Source organism: Topomyia yanbarensis, chromosome 2 (genome assembly GCF_030247195.1).
Source record: "Topomyia yanbarensis strain Yona2022 chromosome 2, ASM3024719v1, whole genome shotgun sequence".
Taxonomy (NCBI): domain Eukaryota; kingdom Metazoa; phylum Arthropoda; class Insecta; order Diptera; family Culicidae; genus Topomyia; species Topomyia yanbarensis.
Window position 1 is genome coordinate 324903049 of NC_080671.1, and position 23321 is coordinate 324926369.

At 38.9% G+C, this 23321-nt stretch overlaps 3 protein-coding genes across 8 annotated transcripts in view; 1 reads left to right on the plus strand and 2 right to left on the minus strand.

The window, feature by feature from the left end:
* LOC131683794 (tyrosine-protein phosphatase 10D) overlaps positions 1-598 on the plus strand; it is a 109558-nt gene extending 108960 nt beyond the window's left edge. For all 6 annotated transcript variants that reach the window (XM_058966105.1, XM_058966109.1, XM_058966110.1 and 3 more), the window contains one exon: positions 47-598. Coding sequence is in view for 3 of the 6 variants with exons in the window: in XM_058966109.1 (XP_058822092.1) it covers positions 47-78 (32 nt within the window). In the remaining 3 variants the exon portion in view is untranslated. The remainder of the gene's footprint in view (positions 1-46) is intronic.
* An 8532-nt stretch (positions 599-9130) lies between these two features.
* On the minus strand, positions 9131-10624 carry LOC131683795 (ubiquitin-like protein 7). Its single transcript, XM_058966112.1, has 2 exons — positions 10284-10624; positions 9131-10218 (listed from the first exon to the last, which is right to left on the minus strand). The coding sequence occupies exons 1-2, from the start codon at positions 10426-10428 to the stop codon at positions 9218-9220; spliced, it is 1146 nt and encodes a 381-aa protein (XP_058822095.1). The 5' UTR covers positions 10429-10624; the 3' UTR covers positions 9131-9217.
* A 7100-nt stretch (positions 10625-17724) lies between these two features.
* On the minus strand, positions 17725-20609 carry LOC131683796 (rho GTPase-activating protein gacU). Its single transcript, XM_058966113.1, has 3 exons — positions 18810-20609; positions 18337-18515; positions 17725-18268 (listed from the first exon to the last, which is right to left on the minus strand). Exons 1-3 carry the CDS (start codon positions 20287-20289, stop codon positions 18143-18145), a joined length of 1785 nt encoding a protein of 594 aa, XP_058822096.1. The 5' UTR covers positions 20290-20609; the 3' UTR covers positions 17725-18142.
* Positions 20610-23321: the final 2712 nt, after the last annotated feature.

The window sequence follows — 23321 nt, forward strand, 5'->3', positions numbered from 1 at the left end:
GAATAACTCACAATCTAACGTAATTTCTGGATTTCGTTCAAAACAGATGACGAGGGCATCGCCGAGTCAGGAATGTAAGCGCCGGGGAAACGTTTACCATCGCCAGAAGATGTGACGCACGGTCATATCTAGTAGTCGAAGAATCTTAACAACATTCGTCTTGTAGGTAATTCGGTCATAGACAGAACAAACACACGAAATTAAAATTAGCATACTCCATCGTACATTCGAGAAACAGAACATACATAGATCACGAATTGTAAATATCAGGAAAAATCTTTGCTTATTTGTAGAGAGAAAGAAATGTTGTCAATGTGCTACTACATATTCTACCTTTTAAATGTCGATAAATGACAATGCATGCGTTACATGTAATCAAGAATTCTTTTACGTTCTTGACGTCATCGGAAAATCAAATCAGTAAAACGAAACGCGAAAAATGTGAAATTTTATTGTATTTATGCATGTGCAATGGACACTCAATCCAATCTTTTTAATTCTTTTTTGTTGTACATAATGTAAGATGTATCATGGCAAATTTTAGTTACACAATATTTTAAATCTTACAATAAAAAGAAAAGATATCATATCAACAGCACTCGTAGATGTTTTATTTGATGATGACCTTATTTAATTATTTTCAATTACCAGAATGCAGGTAATAATTAAAGTTGGGCGGATAAACGTATGCAGTTATTACGTCTGAATTTGTATTGGAAGATCCACGAACAAATTTATTATGAGTTTCCGAGGCCGTCGTTCTCCAGATAAAGGTGCTTAGGGTTCTAAGATGATTCGTCTGCGGCAGTGACTACGAAAGAAGTAAGGTAAGCATATGAAAGGCTTTCAGAAAAGAAACTTTGTGTCTAAAAATTAAAATATGAAAAGAAAACATGTTTTCCTTTTAATTCTTGTGTTCTTGTGTACTTTGTGTACTGTACATCCTAAAATCCAACCAAACATATCGAGATGCACTCATTGTACGCTTGTCGTCAACCGCAGCCAACAAGCTTATGTCGACCGATAAGATCAAAATCGGATGGTCCGTGTGCTCGTTACGAGTGATCCCTAGAGCCACTAAACAAATGGAGATGTGTTTCAGGTGCCTCGGTTTCGGCCATCAGGTAAGAAACTGTAGAGTCCCCGACAGATCTGATCTGTGCAGAAAATGTGGGGAGAAAAGACACATTGCTAGAGACTGCACAAAGCAAATGAAGTGCTTTCTCTGCACAAGTGAGGGCGAAATAGACCACATGACGGGAGGCTTCTTATGCCCAGAGTTCAAAAAGACGAAGGCAGGGCAACGATGATGGAGGTAACCCAGCGTAATCTCAATCATTGTGACATTGCATAGCAACTGTTGTGGCAGTCAACAACAGAAACGAAGTACGATGTTGCAATTATTGCAGATATACGACTCTGCACCGTGTTCCTCCCGATAACAGTAACTGGTTGGTGGATAGTGCAGGAATGGCGGCAATCCAAGTGATGGCCGGTTTCCCTGCCCAAGAGGTGATGGATAACACACACGAAGGCTTCGTGATCGCCAGGATCAACGGCATATTCGTATGTAGCTTAGAGTGACAAGAAAATAAAGACCCCTATCGGCCCACTCCTGAGTCGATTCCTAGTCCCAACAGGAGTACGTTCTCTAATTTTGAAGCAAATCGGACAAGTCTAGCTACCGGACCAACGTGCCTGAAGTTTGTATGGGATTCTTCGACAATTTATATGGAGAAAACCCACTAGCTCGCAGAGGCGACGCGTGGTTCCACCGTTAACCTGTTCAATATATCACGAGGGCCCTCTAAATGTCACGAAATAAGCAACTGATCAGAAACGTCACTAATTCAATTCCATGAGACGTTTTTGATCATATGATGCTTAATTTACCGTAGAACAAGAGCAAAAAATATATTACATCTTTCAAATGGGATAGCAATTGGAATTTTCCAAATGCAATTAATTAAATCCAGAGAACTTTTTTTCCTCGCAAAATATCATAGGAAAACTGCATTCAATATCTAGCACTCATGTTTAGAACATCTCCTGATTTGAGTTTGTCTATTTTACACTTTGAGTAGACATATTTTCAGCATGTAAATGCAAACAACAAAAAGTTTCTTTCAAGCAAAAGTAGATGGTTCATTATTATCGTTGAACCAACCAAATACATACGCGCTTACAAGTATGCCCCTCCCAAGGGGAGAAACATTTTGTTAGGCTACCCAAGAGAACAAGCGTATGAACGTATGGCGCAATGTGTTTGAAAAGTATAGAGTACTAGACAATCTGTAACTGTATTAGTGTGTTCAACGATTTGTTTTCTTCCACCTGTCATAATTTCTGATAGCTGGAGGAAAACAAATCGAAAAAAAGTTTTTCGGTCAGACTATTTGCATGGTGGATCGAACCCAACCGGTATTGAAGTCTCCAGAATAAGTTTCACAGTGACACAGAGCATTTAAAAACCATTATAAATACTTTAGGCAAGCGATTTCAAACGTTTAAATTGACGGACAGGTTTACATATGCTGGAAGAAAACAAACTTCCAAGTAGTGTAAGTGAAATCATTTGCATAGAACTCTATAAAGCGCTCTCGTTTTGCACATAGCTCCAACGCCCAGCAATGCACGCTGGTTCAATATTTGATTTGAACCGGTGCAAAAGGGAATAGAAAAAGCAGTCGTCCTTGACACTCACCCTGTTATTCCAGCCATCGCTCATCAAGCTGGTTCCATCCAGAGCATGTGGTGAGAGTAAAAGATGCGTGCAAGTTTTTGGTTGAACCGGTCATGGGAAAGCAGAAAATTTCTGAATTCTACTCGCTTGAGACGTCGAGTTGGTTCATCGTTCGGATCAAATTGTCAAACTTCGAGGTTCGGAGATTATTACTTTCATTTAAAATAGTTATCGTGCTACTGTTCTTAATAGTAACTCATAATGGGTTTCGGGTCGTCCGATTTTGGAAACCTGTTCAATGAACAGGTTGAACGTACCGATGCGTCGCCTCTGCTAGCTCGCATTTTCACCGCTAGGTGGCACTGTATGCATCGTATTATCACTATAAGTGAAAATAGGAAAGATAATTTAATTGTTTACAACTTTGTCGAAGACTGCTAGTCAATCCGGCTTTGATAAAAAAGTTATTAGTACATGGTAGTTTATCAGTATCAGGGTCTAACGAACTATACATTTTTGTGGAATAATGGTAAGATTTAGCTGAATAGCATGTTCGAAAGAATTGTAAAGGGCGAACACGAAATTATTGCGACACATTCAACAGGGCATAACTTTTTTACCATTGGGTAAAAATCAACCAAATTTTGCACACTTTCTCATTGATGTGTATTGTTTACATGCTGTCAAACTCGAAGTCGTGTTTTTCGATTCAACGAAAATGGAGGTGAACCAACGCGAGTCGAGAAACAAATTCTTTCCAAACACCTGGAATTTTCTGACCTGTCGCACCGCAGTTGGGAAAAATGTTGAACATTCACCATTCAACCGTCTCCAGAGTGTTGAAGCGGTTCCAGGAGCGGTTGACGTTGGACCACGGCAAAGGAGCTGGAAGAAAACGGGGACAGGAGAACAAAAAGACGGAGGGAAAGGTGAAGCGGATGATTAAAGCAAATCCTAACGTCTCAAGCCGTGATTTGGCTAAATAGATCGGCATGTCGCAGAGCTACGTCCAGAATGCAAAGAAGAGAGCTGGACTACATACATACAAGGTACAGAACTTCCCAAACCGCGATGAGCGGCAACAATCGACGGCTAAAACTCGGGCACGGAAGCTCTACGAGAAGATGCTGACAAAATATGACTGCTGTGTGATGGACGACGAAACGTATATAAAAGCCGATTTTAAGCAAATTCCGGGGTTGGAGTTTTTCACCGGCAAGAGCAAGTTCTATGTGGACGACAAATTTAAGAAGAAGAAAATGTCGAAGTTCGCCTCCAAATATCTCATTTGGCAGGCCATCTACTCTTGCGGACTGAGGAGTGAGCCTTTCGTGACAAAGGGCACAGTAAATGGCGAGATCTACAAATCTGAGTGCCTCGAGAAGCGCCTTTTGCCGTTCTTGCAGCAGCACGACGAAGCTCCGCTATTTTGGTCAGATTTGGCATCATGCCACTATTCTAAAAGTGTCCTGGAGTGGTATGAGGCCAATTCTGTCCATTTTGTTATAAAGGACATGAATCCGCCAAACTGTCCAGAGCTGCGCCCGGTGGAGCAATACTGGGCAATGATGAAGCGAGAACTTCGGAAGAGCAAGAAGACAGTCAAAGACGAGAAGGACATGTTACGAAAATGGGAAAAAAAACTAAGAAACTGGTACCGGATGACCCTGTAAAGACTTTGATGGAGGGCATCAAGCGAAAATGCGTTCAATTTTACACTCAAGGCTCCATCGATTAACTTTTCTTTTGATTTTTGAAGTAAATATACGTATAAAACTACCCTAAAATTTCGGTTTGATTTTAAACATTATAAGAAAATTGGCATGACATTTTCGGTGTCGCAATAATTTCGTGTTCGCCCTTTAATACATAATATGAGTTATGTTTTGGTTAGAAAATTGTAGTTCCACCTGTGACCACATAGATGGCGCCATCACTAGCTTTTCAACGGAGAGAGATAGAAAGTTGTAGAACAAGAATTTTGCAGTAATTCTTCCAAACATCTCGATATTCTAAGCAGGTTGACTAACGCAAGATCCCCAAATAACCACATGCATTATACTGAAGCATTATATTTACATCGATAATGTTCATTTGCTCTAAAACTACATTTTTGAAGCAAGGCTACCATAATGCAAAATCAAAGATGTTTCAAGACATTGCATCTTATAAGCAATATATCAGGCATAATACAAATCTTTACAGCAACGGTTTAGTGTTTGATAGCATTGCATTTACAAATGCTTTGACGCTCTTATGCGCTGCACCAAAATAGCATATAATGCTTGAACTAAAAGCTATGAAACATTAAAATAATTTGACAGTTATGAAGGAAATGTTCTATTTAAAAAAATCGACTTGGGGAGGTTACCCACGGTTAACCCAAGTAACCACGACGCTTCAAATGACGCAAAGTTAAAAGTCTTAAATAAGTCGTCCGTGGAATGCGATACAATGCTTCATTGCTGTAAATGCAACACCAATGCTTTTATAAAGTGGAAAAGGGCGGTTAAGCGGCTGATGTAAAAGCTGTCAAGGAAAGCATCAATTTAACATTGGTAATGTTCTTATAAAGCTTTTGTCTGCTAAAAGCATGCTAGATGCTGCAATAATGCTTGATTCATTTTGACAGATCGATGTTTTATAACACAACATATAGCTGATATGATGTCAAAATGAAAATGGGAAAATAGTGTTTTCCAAGAGTTTCTTAATCGTCGAGGTACAGAAAGATCATTACCATAACGAAAAAATTTCACATCCCATAGATTTCTTTAATTTTTTTTTTTTTTTGCTGGATCCGAACCATGGTCATCTGACATCAGCTTCATATGAGGTAGGCCGCCAGCACTCTTATCTGTGGAGGATACTTGCCGAAGGAATGATATTTGCAAAATATAAATAACACTTAACATTATATAGCCTTTGTTAATGCAACGAAAAGGCGACGGTAATTTATGTAAGGAAAAGTGCAAACATTTGTCATTTTTGAAAGGATTGGTATTTTTCGTGTGGTCGCGAAATATAAACATCAACAAACGAAGCAAAGATCAGTTTCAGAACCGTGTTTGTCGTGCTGATTCCGAGACATGGTCAGTATTTACACCTGTTAACGAGAGTACAGTGTCTGCTAAAGTTTTGTATATTATCTGTACTTATATCTGATACACAATCGTGTGTTGCAATACATTGTGCAGATGAAATAGTGAAACATTCTTATCTACTTTAACCCTCTTCAATGAAGGATTCAATCTCTTCAATGAAGGATTCTTCGTCTATTCGCAGGTGTTGTGTACTATACAGCAATTTTTTAAAAAGGCTCGTAGATCGTCATTTCTATTTACATAGGGTGATGAGCCTATTTTCACCTACTACACACTAAGCCAGCCAAAAGTTGTTCAGTAATTTCTTTTGACGACTTGCACAGTAAAGTGAAATTTTTTCTGAGCTGTCAGCAAATTGTTTAAAAAATTGCAGCAAAGTTTTCATTTTTTAACGATTTTCAGTAATTTTGAGAATAATTTGCTGAAACCCGCAATATTTTTAACTGAATTTATCAGCACTTCTGTTCTGTTCGGTACATTAACGTTATCCAGTAATATACTAACTGATTGTTCGGCAAAATTGTACCAACATTACCGAACCTCGTCAAAAATTTACAAAACAGGTACAGTAAATCATCTGTCAAGTCGCCATTTTCAGAGAAAACTGCTGGCCAGTATTTTTTGACGTTTGGATAGAACGGATTGCGGAGAGTTCGGTAACCGAATTGTTTTACTGAATTGATTACCGAACGGTTTGCTGTTCAAAACCCCAGCAAAATTTTACTGTACCCAGTAATTCAAATTAAGTGTGAAGCAAGGTGCCTCACTAATTCGATCATTTCTTGCCTTACAATCAATAGAATGCGTAAAAATTGACAACAACCGCTTTGCTTCGTTGTTAAGAACCAATATAATAACACAAATGCGTTGAAAACAGTAAAATTCTCGTGAATCGAGTGCCCCTATTGTTGCGCTACCACTTGACTCAATGCGTTGAGCAAAGATGGCAGACACTGCTCTAACCAACGGCTTCAAATGGGTAGGGTGATAATAGAAACATGGCGCAAATAGGCTCATCACCCTACATAGTCCGGATTCTCTACGGTATGTTTCATCTGAGTTGGATATTGGATGGATACTCGTGTTGTTGTTTGTTGTTGCTTAATGGACATAAAATAGGCCAAAAATTGCAGGCGATACAGGTTGATGTGGTAAAAATGTAATGGTTCGGTTCGGATAGTGCTCCGATATTTTTGCACCTTTCGCCGAAATTTGAACACTACGCTCCATTTTGTTCCAGGATGATTTTTTTAAATAGAACATTTCCTTCATAACCGTCAAATTATTTTAATGTTTCATAGCTTTTAGTTCAAGCTTTATATGCTATTTTGGTGCAGCGCATAAGAGCGCCAAAGCATTTGTAAATGCAATGCTATCAAACACTAAACCGTTGCTGTAAAGATTTGTATTATGCCTGATATATTGCTTATAAGATGCAATGTCTTGAAACATCTTTGATTTTGCATTATAGTAGCCTTGCTTCAAGAATGTAGTTTTAGAGCAAATGAAGCATTATCGATGTAAATATAATGCTTCAGTATAATGCATGTGGTTATTTGGGTACAGCCTATTGGAAGCACTGGCGAAGCTGGACGCAAGGCTGTGCAAGGAAGGTTCCGCTAGCACATTCCGTAAAGACGACCGGGAATCCGGGACGTAACATTCTGCAGCGCGTCGCTGAAGGATAACATGAATTGGCGAGTTAATGAGCAGTACACATACAGCCACCATCAGGCGATCCACTACGCCATTGGTCGGCGGGATTGTATTGTGACGCGGAGAGTGAGAACTGCCGAGCTCCAGTGGAAAATAAAGGACTTCGATAAGGACCCTTTTGTAGAAGCACTTTCGTGCTGACAGCTCAAATCCTATTTCGAATGCCGATGAGTTGTCGGAAACATTAGCGAGAGCGTGCGACGTATCAATACCGAGAAAAATGGAGCCGAGGAACTGCCGGGTTCGGCGTACTGGTAGAACGAAATGCTTAGCATCCTCTGTGCTGTCTGCCTGAAAGCCAGAAAACGCGTTCAGAGAGCAAGATCTTAGGCAGTCAGAGAACAGTGTAAGGTGATTTTCCGGCTTTTAAAGCGAGATAGTGCTTAGTAGGTGCCCCCTGCTACAAGGATCTGTGCCGAGAAGTAGGGCAACGCCAACCGTTTCGTGATGGCTAAGATCAAGGATCCAACGATGCCAATCGAAATGTGCGTTTAAAAACTGAAAATTATCGTGGAAGGTCTTTTCCCGAAGTCCGACCCAACCGTATGGCCGCCTACACTGTACGTTGATGCAGACGGGGGAAATGCTTGTGACCATCGAGTCCCCAACGATGAGTTCTTTATGGTGGCAAAAGGGCTGAGAGCGAAGAAAGCTGCTGGTTCGGACGGTATCCCCAACGTGACACTGAAGACCGCGATCCTGGCGTTTCCGGACCTGTTCTACAGAAATGCCTGGACGAAGGCTACTTCCAAGTGGATGGAGGATCCAGCAGCTGGTGTTGCTGCCAAAGCCACGAGGAGATCCAGCATCGTATGGTTGATACAGGGGCGGATCCAGAAATAAATTTCGGGAAGGGTCTGAAATTTCGATTTTAAAATGTACATTGTACAATTTGTAATATGTAATAACCTTACTTAAAGAGTATCAGTTTTGTTGGTCAAATTTTGTTTTTAATGATTTCGAGTTTAAAACTAATATAAAGTCGAAACTAATTTAAAATTCTTCAAAAAGCAAAAAATCAAAGGGGGGGTTGTCGGGACCCCCAAGACCCTCCACCTGGATCCTCCGGTGGGTTGGTAAATTTCTGGAAAGGATCATCCTCAACAAGCTGACGAACTACGCAGAAAGTGAGAACGAACTATCGTAAAGGCAGTTCGCATTCCGGTGGACGCCATCCTCACAGTCATCGCGAGCGCGGAGAAAGCGTTGAAGGGGTAATCGCTACTGCGCTGTGGTAACGATCGACGTGAAAAACACGTTCAACAGTGCCAGCTGGGTGATGATCGCGGTAGCGCTGCACAGAATGCGGGTTTCGGATTATCTGCGCAAAATGTAGTAAAAAAATTGAGATAGGCAAAAACATTTCGATCAATAATTGCATCGCGACATCATAGTGGCTTGTAATGACATCACATTGTGACTTTTTATTGCTTTGTCCAGATTCATATAAGCAGTGGCAGTTTTCTTTAAGGTTAAACTGAGAACGTCTCAATATACGACCAGCTGCCTTTTTCGTTTTCTAAGGGTGCGGCTTTTCCAAGCTTTCTCAGTTGAATCACTGAGGACTGAATTTTAATACGAAGAAAACGACACACGACGTATACAAAAATATGTAAACCATGCTAAGCCAGTTTCGTATATGAATTTATTATTGAATTCAAACTTACAAATCAGTTGCTTTAGTAACGGTCGCACTGGGAAAAATTTGCACATTTCAATTCGTCATTCCGTTGAACACCAGATTTACTGCTGTTTCTACGTTCCCGTTGCACACTATTAATGCCTGAATATTCGTTTCCGTATCGGTCAATCCCATTTCTCTCATTTGTTCTAGCTCGGAGCGATACTTACTGAGGCTAGCCTCTAATGTTGAATGCTGTGACTGTGTTTGCGAGCCAATGTCATTATCCGGAACAGTAGCTGGAGGTGCTGGTGCTGCACTAGATGGAGATGTGTCCATAGGTTCGGGGTCATTGGATCGTCGTTGCGATTGAATTACCTCCGATAAGGCGTTCATGAACATCGATGGCGTTATGCGATTTGATGCGGAGCCACTACCGGACGTGGACGGCTGACTAACTTGATCTGTACTTTCCCGACTGTCAGCATCTCTTTGGGAGATGCTTAAAAGTGAATTGTAAGACGACGTACCAGCGAAAGCCAAAGCAGATGCAAGTTGGTCTGCTGTAATTCGTCTCGCTGAGCGAACACCAGTGGAAGTGGTTGGTGATGTATTATCATCGCTGGACGAAGAGTCTGATAAGGCATCGTCCAGTGCACTCTCAATTGTAGGGGAAAATGTTGCTGATTTCGATATCATTTTTGAGTTGAGAAGCTGAACAATTGAACGGGATGCTTTAATTAAGATATAATGCTTTTCAGCAACCCTTCGAATTGTTTCTGGCTGCTGCATGGATGATAGTAAAATAGGATCTTTCAAAATAGACAACGCCCACAAGTCTTTTCGAACAGAGGGGTTAGCATCAAGTACGTTTCTCATAAACTCCGGATGGCGCACTTTTTGAAAATTCGACGAATCCACCGTTCTCCAGATACCGAGCACCTCTTGCACATCCGCTTCAGTAAAGTTAGGCACATCTGTTGCCGTAGGAAGCTCTTTTTTCTTTTCTATGAGATGAATCACGGATCCACTTTCTATTCCTTTGTCTCTTAGAACATCATCGTCTTTCAGTATATCGCCGCAATAAATAAAATCTGTAAAAAGCAGTTATGTTTCTACTTCAAAAACGCATGAAAATACTATAGCCAAGTATACGCACCAAAATCCTCAGATGGAATATCCTTGATTGCATTGCCAGCCTCTACACGTAGCTGCTCTGCTTTATAGTCTAAGTCAAAATTTTCAACCTTTATTTTTCTATACCTTTGAAACGGCAAGTGTACTCCCAGATAAACGTATGGCATGGTGAAAACTTGTCTACACTAAATGCGTGTATTTTGCGAACATATAAGTTGTGAAATTTGTATCACCGCTTACTTTAGACCTTGAGAGGTTTTAGTTAGATTTTTTGCAATTAATCTGACTACTGTAATCAAGACTGACTGATATTAAATAAATTTTCTTTTTCCGAATGACTTGTCAAATTGTTCGTAAACAAATGGTGTGTAATTTTTCAAAAGGTACTATTCAAAGAGAATAGGTAAAGAGACGAAGAGTGAAAATCAGTCAAAACGGCAACACGCCCTTTATGATGATTTCAACACTAGAATTTTGGCAACCGCTTCTATAGGCAGCACTTTAAATGACTCCTATTATATTTTGAAAACAAACCGTATGTCGATCGATGGATTTGTTTATCAAACGATGTGCATTTCGAAACAAAGAGATGAAATAATTCTAAAGCTTATTTTTACTCATACATATACTCTAGAATGCACCTTACAATCACGATTGAACTAAATTCTGATGAAAATTCAAATTTCTTTTTTGATAGAAGTACAATACTTATCTCCTCCAACTCAGGCATGAGTAATGTTTATTTACATTGCACGATTGGTCTGCTCAATAAGGTATTTTTGGCTTCACACTATTCGTCTCTTTCCCTATTCTCTTTGGTACTATTCACATCTAATTAAAGACGCTGAATCCAGTGTTGCCATACACTCGAAAAATAAATCACGTAGCTACTACATGAAAACTTATATAAATCTAGAGAAAATTTAGAATAGGACGTAAGTAACAATGAGAGATTCTCTTTGGGGTCTTTCTCTTCTGTTCATTACTCGGCCATTTCAACATTTACTACTCTACTCGTTGCATAATATTCTAGTAAAAACCGTCGGCTTTCGATATGTACTGGAAAATTGGTGCAAAGTGTTGTAATGACGTCGTATTAAACAAAAGAGAAAGTATACAAAGAGAGGCTCTCAATGTTACTTACGTCCTATTGAAAATTTTCTCTAGAAATCTCATCCACCGCACTTTTCACGTAAATTCTATCGGGTGGTCCGGTATATTTGAATCAGCTTCAATATCTGATGCATCACGTAAACGTTATGTGATTTTCATATAATTTTCAAATGAATTTCACGTAAAAATAACATTAAGCCAAACGTAACAACTACATGAACTCAAACGTAATATTTATATGAAGCCAAACATAGCAACACCGAGAACAGACGTCTATCTTCAGCATTCAACTTGTGTAAAATCTCTAACGGTTTCGAAGGTAGTTGGGATATCCAAACCAGGTGCGCTGCTGTCGTCATGTTTTTTGTGGTTGAGCTCGACAGAATTGACAGCGGTTATTCTGGGTATTATTCTACCCAGACAAACTAGTCCGGAACTGGTTCGGACTTCCAGCATAAATTTCAGCTCAAATGCATCAACCGATAGAGTCGGAATCGGTTGTTTTCTTTGAGCAAGATTCCATACTGAATCCATTCAGGATTTCTAACCGGCTCCGGAATGGATTTGACGGATAGTTGGGATAGGTTGGTGTGGCGCTAGTGTTTATCGTACACTGAAAAAAATCCAAACGTTAATTCTATTTGCTTCAAACCGCTTAAAATTCATATGAAGAAGAAATGCTATTGTTATCTCGCGCACACATATCTTCTATGTGTCAACTGTATAAACTATGTATGAACACACATAAGTTATATGTGCATATTGTTATAGAATGGGGTTTTATGTGCCCAATAGTTATGAAAGGTGAATGTAAGATTAATATTTCTTGTAAATACACACATTAGGTTTATGTGCCAGCAAATAGTGTCTATATGCCTCCGTTAATTGCAAAAATCTATGTGTAAAATCAATAGGCATAACGTTTACTTTTTTTGAGTGTATATTAATTCACATGTTTACACACGTTTTTTAAATATTTTTGTTCGATCATGGATGTCTGTTCTCTGTGATAGCAACTACATGAAACCGTACACACAATGTATGTGTATTACTAGTAATTATTGCCAGTTTAATACAGATGTTTTCAATTAATTTTGAACAGCATATAATTCAATTGGTTCCATTTATTGAAATATATTTATATGAAGTAACCTAATTGTAAATACAATAATTCTTTCACTGTACCTACCTGAAGGTATTTTTTGCTTGCAGTTCAGTTTGGTAATGAAGAAGAAATGCTATGGCTGTTCGCAATGCTGATGTATTCTATATGGGTTGTTCTATTTTACATCACCGACTAAAACAGATCGATCGCAATGCTGAGATGCAGTTCTATTTTTCGAGTACTTTTTTAGATCAGATTTAGAACAGCTCGACTATTCTGTTTTAAATTTTCTACAATTTGAAATACGAGTAGAATACTGTTTTAAATATTTTTCATTGGCATGTGTGACCACTGACAGCAGAAAAGACAGTATGTGTCACCCTTAGGGTGCTTACAGAGTGGCAGCGAGAAGCTGAGCTGGCGCTGGAACTGACATTAGAATGCGAGATGCGAGAAACCAGCTTGCTGCAAACCAAATGGGTGATGTCAGAGTGAAAGCCGAGCGTATCTGCGCCGACTGCCCGCTTTCACTCTGACATCATCCCTTTACTTTGCTGCAGGCAGGTTTCTCGCATCTCGCATCCTAATGTCAGTTCCAGCTCCAGCTCAGCTTCTCGTCGCCACTCTGTAAGCACCCTTAGGCTTTATCACGCGTATAAATCAATCAAAATACGCTGTGTTACAAGCGTTACGGTCCGAGCCCCAGCTCAACCGGAATGACATTTGATGCGCTCTTTGTTTAGTTGGCTGATCAGCTGTTCTTTAGAAAACCTGTGAACAGCTGATCAGCCAAGTAAACAAAGAGCGCACCAAATGTCATTCCGGTCGAGCAGTGGCTCGGAAAGTACCGCTATGTAACGCAGCGTGTACTGGTTCATACCTATGTGTCAACTGCATAAACTATGTATGACATACATACACTGAAAAAAATCCAAACGTTAATTCTATTTGCATCAAACCGCTTAAAATTCATATGAAGAAGAAATACTATTGTTATCACGCGCACACATACCTTCTATGTGTCAACTGTATAAACTATGTATGCACACACATAAGTAATATGTGCATATTGTAATAGAATGAGGTTTTATGTGCCTAATATTTATGAAATGTGAATGTAAGATTAATATTTCTTGTAAATACACACATTAGGTTTATGTGCCAGCAAATAGTGTCTATATGCCTCCGTTAATTGCAAAAATCTCTGTGTAAAATCAATAAGCATAACGTTTACTTTTTTGAGTGTAGTTATGAAATATGAATGTAAAATTAATATTTCTTGTAAATACACACATTAGGGTTATGTGCCAGCATATAATGTCTATATGCCACTGCTAATTGCAAAAATCTATGTGTAAAATCAATAGGCTTAACTTTTACATTTTCATCAGTGTATAAAACCGACTACTGCTAAAAAAAGTCGAAAAAATTCCAACATTCATCCAATTACAATCCAATTTTACTAGAATTCCGACCAGTTTGATGTAACTGGCAACTCTGCATGCTCATTTTCCAACTTTTCCAATCTTTCTATAATTCTGGCAACATAATTCATGTTTCTGTTTTGATTTGTTCCTGCAGCTACACACTTAAAATCCATTACCTACCAGTAGGTAATTTTAATTTGCTGTCCTTATTTCACTGCCGGAAAACAAGGGAGAGGGAATGATTTTTTTACTCAAAATTAATGGGATGAAGTTTAGTCGGCTTTGGGGAATATCTCCTTATTTTTGGGTAAATTTGGACTCCCTCTCTTTCGTTTTTCGTTGGAGGAAGTAGGATGCACAGATTTAAGATTACCTACTGCTAGGTAATGCAAGTTTTCTGTGTACGCGGTTAAATAAAACAATCTGCACAATAAGTTCTTTTAACTTACTTTTGAGTTGTGCGTCGCTTTCGCACTTATTAGTGTTGTCAAAAACAAAAAGAGAGATTCGACTCAGTCGAGGTCTTCCGTGGAGGAAGGTACTTTTGAGTTGTTTGGGGTGAACTCAAAATTAGGTAAATTCAACTTAAATTTGAGTATAAAAAACCTATCAATGAGTTGTAATTTTTGCCGTGGTTAATTGGAAACTACCTTCAACACGGTTTACCTAATTTTAAGTTCCCCCACGATACCACGAGATTGAGTCAAAGGAACTCAATTTTAGGTAGTTTTTCGTTTCCGTGTATGCCGCGGGCAATGTTTTGTTTTGATTAAAACAAGCACTGAAACTGTCAAAATGTGAATTTCGAGCAATTCAATTTTTTTCATGACAATGCAAACCATCCTCGGCCATTTCAAATCCTTATTAAGTAATGTTGGCAATTCGAATCCATTCCGAACTAACGAATGCCAATCTTTATCAATCCAATCAGAATTTTAAATTATAAGTTCATTTCATCCACAAATCACAGAGTTTCGTATCCCTCGGACGCCTCCCTTAAGCCGTTACATATATGGGTAGAACATTCTGTAAACGGAAGAAGAAACGTAACAAAAAACCTATTTTAATCCACCTAGCGGTGCAATTGTGCCTTTCTCAATCATGAATCACGAGAATGTGTGCGTTGTTTATATTCATTAAAAGCTTTTAAATGCATATATTACATTTTATTATTATACATCACATGACAACTATATACAGGAAAATAAATCATTATTCGAGTTCTAAAATTTTGAACAAGAAAAAACAGCCTCGGTAATATTGAACTGAAAAAAGGTGCAAAATCGGCAGTCCCAAAAAGTCGATTTTTATAAAAAAAATTTTTTTTCGAGATAACATAAAATCTCGACGTTTCATGCATTTTAAAGATGTTTGGCATCAAAAATACGAATTCGATTTCTGAAATTTCATGGGGTCCCCCCTTTGAAAAAAATTTTGAGTTCCGGCTTATATGGGAATTTCATGTGTGACCGGACCGTTCAGTCTATATTTCCGGAACCATACAAGCGGTCCGTGCGAAATTTTACAGACATCTGTGGGGATAATATAGCTATCATTTGGGACTAAGTTTGTGAAAATCGGCCCAACCATTTCCGGGAAACTGATGTGAGTTCGAAAATTTTGAAAGATGGCCGCTTTTCCCGGGCACTTCCGGAACCGTCTATGGTGGTCAATGTAGTCAACGAAAGTTTGGTTGGCCGTCGGTGACCTAGAACAGCAAATTTAAGTTGTTTGAGAGACATTTTAGCGAAATTTTTACCTTTTTTGCTTTCATCGGAGTATCGGTTTGAATCACAATTTGCTATGTGATCGCACGCCACAACCTGTAACTCCGGAACCGGAAGTCGGATCGGGATGAAATTAGATAGCTATTTACGGGGACGCAATACCTTTCATTTGAGGCCAAGTTTAGTCGAATCGGTCTAGCCATCTCCGAGAAACCGATGTGACTGTTATTCTGAATTTAGATACTTCCGCCGGGGCTTCCGGAACCGAGGATGGTGGCCAATGTGGCCAAATAAACTTTGAATGGATGTTAGTGACCTAATACTACAAATCGAAGCAGTTGTGGTCATATTTTGGAAAAATTTTCACCTTTATACATTCATTGCAGAATTTATTAAAATCGACATTTTCTGCGTGTTCGTACTTATCACCCTGTAATTCCGGAACCGGAAGTCGGATCCATTAGAAATTCAATAGCAGCCTATGGGAACGTTGCACCTTTCATTTGAGACTAAGTTTGTCAAAATCGGTTCAGCCATCTCTGAGAAAAATGAGTGACATTTTTGGTCACATACACACACACATACATACATACACACATACATACACACACACAGACATTTGCCGAACTCGACGAACTGAATCGAATGGTATATGTCACTCGGCCCTCCGGGCCTCCGTTAAAAAGTCGGTTTTCAGAGCAATTGCAATACCTTTCTATTGAGAAAGGCAAAAGGTGCGAAATCGGCAAAGTCCCAAAAAGTCGATTTTTATAAAAAAAAATTTTCGAGATAACATAAAATCTCGACGTTTCATGCATTTTAAAGATGTTTGGCATCAAAAATACGAATTCGATTTCTGAAATTTCATGGGGTCCCCCCTTTGAAAAAAATTTTGAGTTCCGGCTTATATGGGAATTTCATGTGTGACCGGACCGTTCAGTCTATATTTCCGGAACCATACAAACGGTCCGTGCGAAATTTTACAGACATCAGTGGGGATAATATAGCTATCATTTGGGACTAAGTTTGTGAAAATCGGCTCAACCATTTCCGAGAAACTGATATGAGTTTGCTAGTTATGAAAGATGGCCGCTTTTCCCGGGCACTTCCGGAACCGTCTATGGTGGTCAATGTAGTCAACGAAAGTTTGTTTGGCCGTCGGTGACCTAGAACTGCAAAGTTAAGTTATTTGAGAGACATTTTAGCGAAATGTTTACCTTTTTTGCTTCCATCGGGATATCGGTTTGAATCACAATTTGCTATGTGATCGCACGCCACAACCTGTAACTCCGGAACCGGAAGTCGGTTGGGGATAAAATTTAATAGCCATTTACGGGGACGCAACATCTTTCATTTGAGACTAAGTTTGGATGATTCGGTCTAGCCACCTCCGAGAAACCGATGTGACTGTTAGTCTGAATTTGGATACTTCCGCCGGGGCTTCCGGAACCGATGATGGTGGCCAATGTGACCAAAGAGACTTTGAATGGCTGTTAATGACCTAGTACTACAAATCGAAGCAGTTGTGGTCACATTTTGGAAAAATTTTCACCATTATACATTCATTGCAGAATTTCTTAAAATCGACATTTTCTGCGTGATCGTACTCATCACCCTGTAATTCCGGAACCGGAAGTCGGATCCATTAGAAATTCAATAGCAGCCTATGGGAACGTTGCACCTTTCATTTGGGACTAAGTTTGTAAAAATCGGTTCATCCATCTCTGAGAAAAGTGAGTGAGATTGTGTTCGCGTACACACACAGACGCACATACACACACATACATACACACACACACACAGAGACATTTGCCGAACTCGACGAACTGAATCGAATGGTATATGCCACTCGGCCCTCCGTTAAAAAGTCGGTTTTCAGAGCAATTGCAATACCTTTCTATTGAGAAAGGCAAAAAACCCAAAAAATTGTCATACCCTGAGAAAGCTGACGACACGAGAACCCATGGGACAAGTTAACAGTAGACAACTCATGGATGCAATAAAAAACTTCACGGCTTTAGACTGAATGATATAACAAGCACAACCTAAAAACGAATCCATAATCGGAAAGAAAAGGATCCTTTCTGTACGTTTGAATGAATAGATAATTATATTGTTCACTTTATTTCCATAGACTATTTCATTAATCATAAACTGAAAATAAATTATAATATACAAAAATAGTACTTCCTCAATGGAACCAAGCATGCATTTCTATATTTCTTATATATAGTACACTCGATCGTTATCGAAGCTTCTTCCCCACGATCACGTCATGTGGGTCTGGTATTCAGCGGTCACAATTATGCTTGCGAGTGCTACTAATTTTATTTGCGTCTATTGTATCAAAGAAGCGAAGCTTAAAGTTTATAACAAATTCTTCTGTTTGAAAATAGCTACTATAATTGATTTAATTAACGAATTCGACAAATACAAAAATGATACCCTCATGCGCATATAGCCCGATGACATGTCTCTCAGCCTGAAGGAGCAGTACTGCGAACAGATACTACGATATCAAGTAATCCAACGCTTTATGTTTGTTGTTGCTAAATTTGAGTAACGCTTCTGATATTTTCACCTCTTCAAAGCCAAGATCCAGCAATTCTCCTAGCGGTATTAAATGTTCCACGATCTAGGTGCATAAGCAGACATGGTAAAAATGTTAGTTGACAACTCAAATTAGAACGGAATACTGCTTACCTGTTTGTCGTCGCTGCCTATTCGCTTGAGCACCGCTGCTACTCGCTCCAGCGGGAATCCCATAGAACTGATGCGTTTGACTAGGTTTTGATCAGTCAGCGATAGTTGATTATAGATTGTAAAATCCTGGACTGTTGGAGTAGCCGCCGGTGATTTATTGGAAGATAGTTGCTCTCGACCTAAAAAAACGAAACTATCGTTAAAAAAGCTACAAACTAGCTTGGGTGAATTCAACAGACATATCAACTACCATTCGAATCAATATATCATCTACTCAATAATAATATAAAAGCGATGTAGTTACCGTCGAAATAGAATACAACCGGAACTCATATATGATATGTACAGTAATATTGGAATATCCGTACGAATCAGAAACACAATTGACGGTGGAAGTCAATCACACAATTGATTTTTTTTCTTACTCGCTCTATCCGTCGCTTCTTTATAATTGTATCCAAGCTGGTACTTACCTCTATTTGAATCATGTTCGGCATTGGATTGGCTATTATTTCTGGTTCTCCGCTGAGCAGAATCCTGCACCTCTTCATCCAGCTGTCGCACTATATCCGGTACACTTTTGGATTTGGAGCGAATCGCTCCATTTGGAGCCGTTGCCAAGTCGCTAGTAATTTCACCTGCAGTACCGTAAAGTGTTGACGACGTGGCCGCCGTAGTTGTCGGATGCGTTGAGTAATTATAGCCTAAACTGGACAGCGGCTGAGTTTGCTGACCGTAGGCACTATTGTAGAGATATGATGGTCCGTACGTAGATTGCGACGTCGAGTTTGCGGCAGAGCTTGTATACGGAAAATAATTGTACGTAGCGCTAGAACTAGTACCTTGGTTGTACGGCTGGAACTGTGACGGATAGGAAGTACTCGTGGCCGTATTGTATTGACTGAGCAACCTGTTATCGCTTGGTGCATAACAAGCTGTTGATGTAGTTGAAGTCGGAGCATACTGTCCGTAGCTATATTGGTAACTATTAAATGAACTGTAATAATCATTGGAGGAGGTCGTCTGATGCTGAGGCTGCATCGGGTAACTCGGTTGCTCATATTGCGATTGCTGGACATAGTGAAATTGTTGTTGATCTACTGTAGAAGTTTCCTGTTCTAGAACAGCAGGTTCGGTAGTTGCTTCTTTACGGTCCACGGAAAAAGATTTCGGATCACCCGGATCTTCAGGTTTCGCTCCTGAACAAGAATTGGAAACATTCAAGTTTAAAACTTGAGCTAAAATGTCTAAATCATTCATAGTTTTCAGTTCCATGTTATCAAACGGACTTGATGTATCATTTTCAAAATCTGAGTAATTGATTTTGTTGTATACGGTATTATTATTATTGTTGTTGTTTACCAGATTGTTACTTTTTGGAATGTTAAAATTCAGTTGCGTCCCAGCGTTGACAACTTTTTCAGTAGCGCCGAAATTCGTCACCGTTGGAATCAAAATTGTATCGAACTGATTTACGTGACTATACTGGCCAATGCCACGACTAATTTCAACGGGTATCGTATTTGACAGAACTTGTTCCTCTGAAGATCCCGAAGGAGGGGATTCGTCGTTTTCCTCCGATGCTTCATCCTCGTTATCATCACTAGCACTTGAAAGTTCATCTGTATTGGGATAGGAAATCTGATTCAACTTACGCTTCTGCTCTTGTTCGACCAGTCGCATTCGTTCCTGATCCTTTAATCTTATTCTTTCGTCTCTCTCGTAGCATGCTTTTTCCTTTGCGGCTCGCCACTCTGCAATCCGCTTAAGAACTGTGTCCTCTAATACGAAGTCATAACTAGAATAACATTTTGAAGCAGTACCCGTTCGACTCTCTAGCTGTGCTAATCTATTGATCACAGTTTGCGGAAGTGTTATTTTCGGAGGAGGCTTAAAATGCTCCGAAATCTTCACCGGAACACCATCCATGTAACTGGGTGGACTTTGCGACATTCTATGTTGACGATAACGAGAGTCAACAGTCGAGCCCACGATAGAGACGATGATTTCATCAAGTTTTTCCTTTTCTGCTTTATGCTATGGAAAACATATACGTTGAAAATGTTGTTTCGACTTCACGAAAAGCTTGATCATGACAATCTGAACTGCTCAGTCACTAACGAGACTTTGAAAATAGGTTCCTATTAATTTATATCATCGCCTTTAATGTTATTCAATTTACACACATCAGTTCCAAATTACTAATTATGAATCAATAAAACAAAACGAATGCAAAAAATGTTTTGTCTCTTCGCACAGACGAAAATATAGCCAATGACTGTCAAATTAATAATGAATGTGACATGTACGCACTTGTATAACCGGTATAAATATTAAACCGATTCGTATAATAACCCTCTAAGAACGCCCACTGAGACGTCCAAAAATTTGTTTCAAAATCGTTCAACACGGGTCCAACGATGGACGTTCGTTGAACGGTTATTTGGACGTTGTCCAAATTGGTCCAACGAACGTCCGTCATTGGACGATTTTGAAACCAACCGTTCTTAGAGGGCGGTTGGTTTCAAAATCGTCCAACGAAGGACATTTGTAGGACCAATTTGGACAACGTCCAAATAACCGTTCAACGAACGTCCATCGTTGGACCCGTGTTGAACGATTTTGAAACAATTTTTTGGACGTCTCAATAGGGACCCTTACACGCGCAATAAAAGTGTCATTACTAAGTAGTGTCATTTCTGGAATTGTATGGGAATTCCATCATTACTCGCCTTACACGTTCATTAAAAGTGACATTACTGCTCAGTAATGACATTACTAACGCCTCGTGTACGGGGCCCTAATGGGAAGCCCACTTCACACTACAAAATGTGTACACTGAAAAACAAAAATGTGGAGAGTGCATATTATTTTATATTTTCGTCTTCTTCATTCTATAGAATAAATGAGACCAAAGTTCTTATATCTAGAGCCTCTATCATACTTTACTTTATCATCTATACTAGAGCTTTTAGCAGAGATTCCAGATTTGCAGACAAGTCTGCAAATTCGCAGACTTTTAGTTTAAGCTGCAGATTTTTTCGATGACGCAGATAGTTGCAGATCTTTTAGTTTGGTTGCAGGTATTTACAGATTTTTGAATTTAAAGGCTTTTGGTTACACTAGCTTTCCTGACATTTTTTGTTCTTCCCAGACTTTTAAAATTATTATTGCAGACATTTGAAAAAAAGTACCTGGCATCTCTGGCTTTTATTCAAAACAACATATCTACAATGAGAGATTCTCTTTGTTTACTTTATCTTTCAATTTTCACGGCATCACTATAGCACTTTCACTTATTTTACAGACAGTACAGATCGAAAGACTGGTATGGACTAGCATATTATGCAAAGAGTTGAGGGATAAATGTTAAAGCGACCAAATTATTAACAGCAGAGAAAGTAATCAATGAGAGTCTTTCATTGTAGATATGTCTTTTTGAAAAAGCCTCAAGATATAGGAAGGTCCTAGCATGCGTCAAAACGAAAACTACCTCTGTGCCCGTATGTGTGACGGTTTCTAAGGGCGAATGGTAGCGTCTACGTCATCAATACCACGTTTTATAGGCTGCCTCTGTTCACTACCACTAACAGTTTTGACGCATGCTAGGACCTTATTTAGAGGGACCTTGAAAGGAGACGAAAATATTCGGGAATATATTCCCGAATAGAAATCTCGAAAAACATAAACTGGAAAAAAGTGCACATTTTTATTATTATATAATAATTTGCAATAGAGTTTCACACATATTTCTTTTAGTAGCTGGTAAATAAGATCCATGCCTTCATGGTGTATAATATTTATGTGGCCATCAATAATTGTTACACACATGATATATTAAAGTCATTTACTGTGCGTTATGAGTATTATGGATTCATACATTCAATTTATATTTCGGAAATGTGATATTTATTTGTGACAAAATGATATTTATTTCACACTCAAATGGTGTTGTTTTCATTAACCCATTCATGCCCATGTTGTTTGTGGACAACAACGTTTTTAAACAGCTATAACTTTTGATTGAGGCAAGATTAGCTCACAAAAACAAGTAAGGCTAATAAATGTGACTATTGCCTTTCATTTGAGTATTAACAGTTACAAGGATCACCTCTAGAACTGAAGTTATTGCAATTAGTCTGATTTGATTCCGACGGAGCAGTGCTGCCAGGGACAGCTTACGTTGATGACGGAAAATGAATTTTTCATATATCTTCGTTATGTTGCAATAATATTGAAAACTGATAAATCTTATCAATTTAGACTGTCTTCCCCTACGTTTTCCACGCAATTGGACTATTGTAAATATACTTGGAGAATTGTATTGAGCATTGGAAGGTGAAAATTGGGCAGCTTCTAACACTGCGAGGGAAGCACCTATCTTTATGAAAAAAGGCTTTTCGTGTTTCTTGACCCCACCGTTTTCAAGGAAAAATAGTTTTGAAACTCTACCTGAACTAGAAAAAAGTTGGGCATGAAAGGGTTAGTAATAATTCTTAATTATACACACTTTTTTATTTTATTCATTTAACTACTTGTATAGTATGTAGAGAGGCAGATCACGAAGAATTCGTAACGTATAATAATTACAACATTATACCAGCAGTTTCCATGTGTCGATGAAAATCAGCTGCGAAGTCTCTCAGAACAGAATGCTACTATTCCAAGCATACTTCAATTTTAACGAGTCTGAAACCTACAGAACGGGGTCGATACTATATTGGACAAATTCAGAAACAGTGGACTTACCTTATTCTGTTTCATCTACTTCTTGAGTAAAGTTATTTTTTCCCGTAGAGAAACTCACTAAATAATATTACAAAACTCAACATTTATCTACTACTCTCACCATTTTGATTTTCTAACACAGACCAAATACAAATATGTTAATACGGAATGCTCTGATGATTTTTCGTGGACTCGTTTTAAGTTACCCTGTACCTGGAAAGGTACAGTGTCAAAGTGACAGTGTTCTTTGATGAAAT

Bases quoted from the DNA above. Each gene is read 5' to 3' on its own strand.
- LOC131683795 (XM_058966112.1), bottom strand. From the start codon at position 10,428: ATGCCATACGTTTATCTGGGAGTACACTTGCCGTTTCAAAGGTATAGA. The intron at 10,219-10,283 runs GTGCGTATACTT...TGCTTTTTACAG, and splicing joins TATTCCATCTGAGGATTTTG to ATTTTATTTATTGCGGCGAT.
- LOC131683796 (XM_058966113.1), bottom strand. From the start codon at position 20,289: ATGTCGCAAAGTCCACCCAGTTACATGGATGGTGTTCCGGTGAAGATT. The intron at 18,516-18,809 runs GTAAGTACCAGC...TCGTTTTTTTAG, and splicing joins CGAACATGATTCAAATAGAG to GTCGAGAGCAACTATCTTCC. The intron at 18,269-18,336 runs GTAAGCAGTATT...TTATGCACCTAG, and splicing joins TAGGCAGCGACGACAAACAG to ATCGTGGAACATTTAATACC.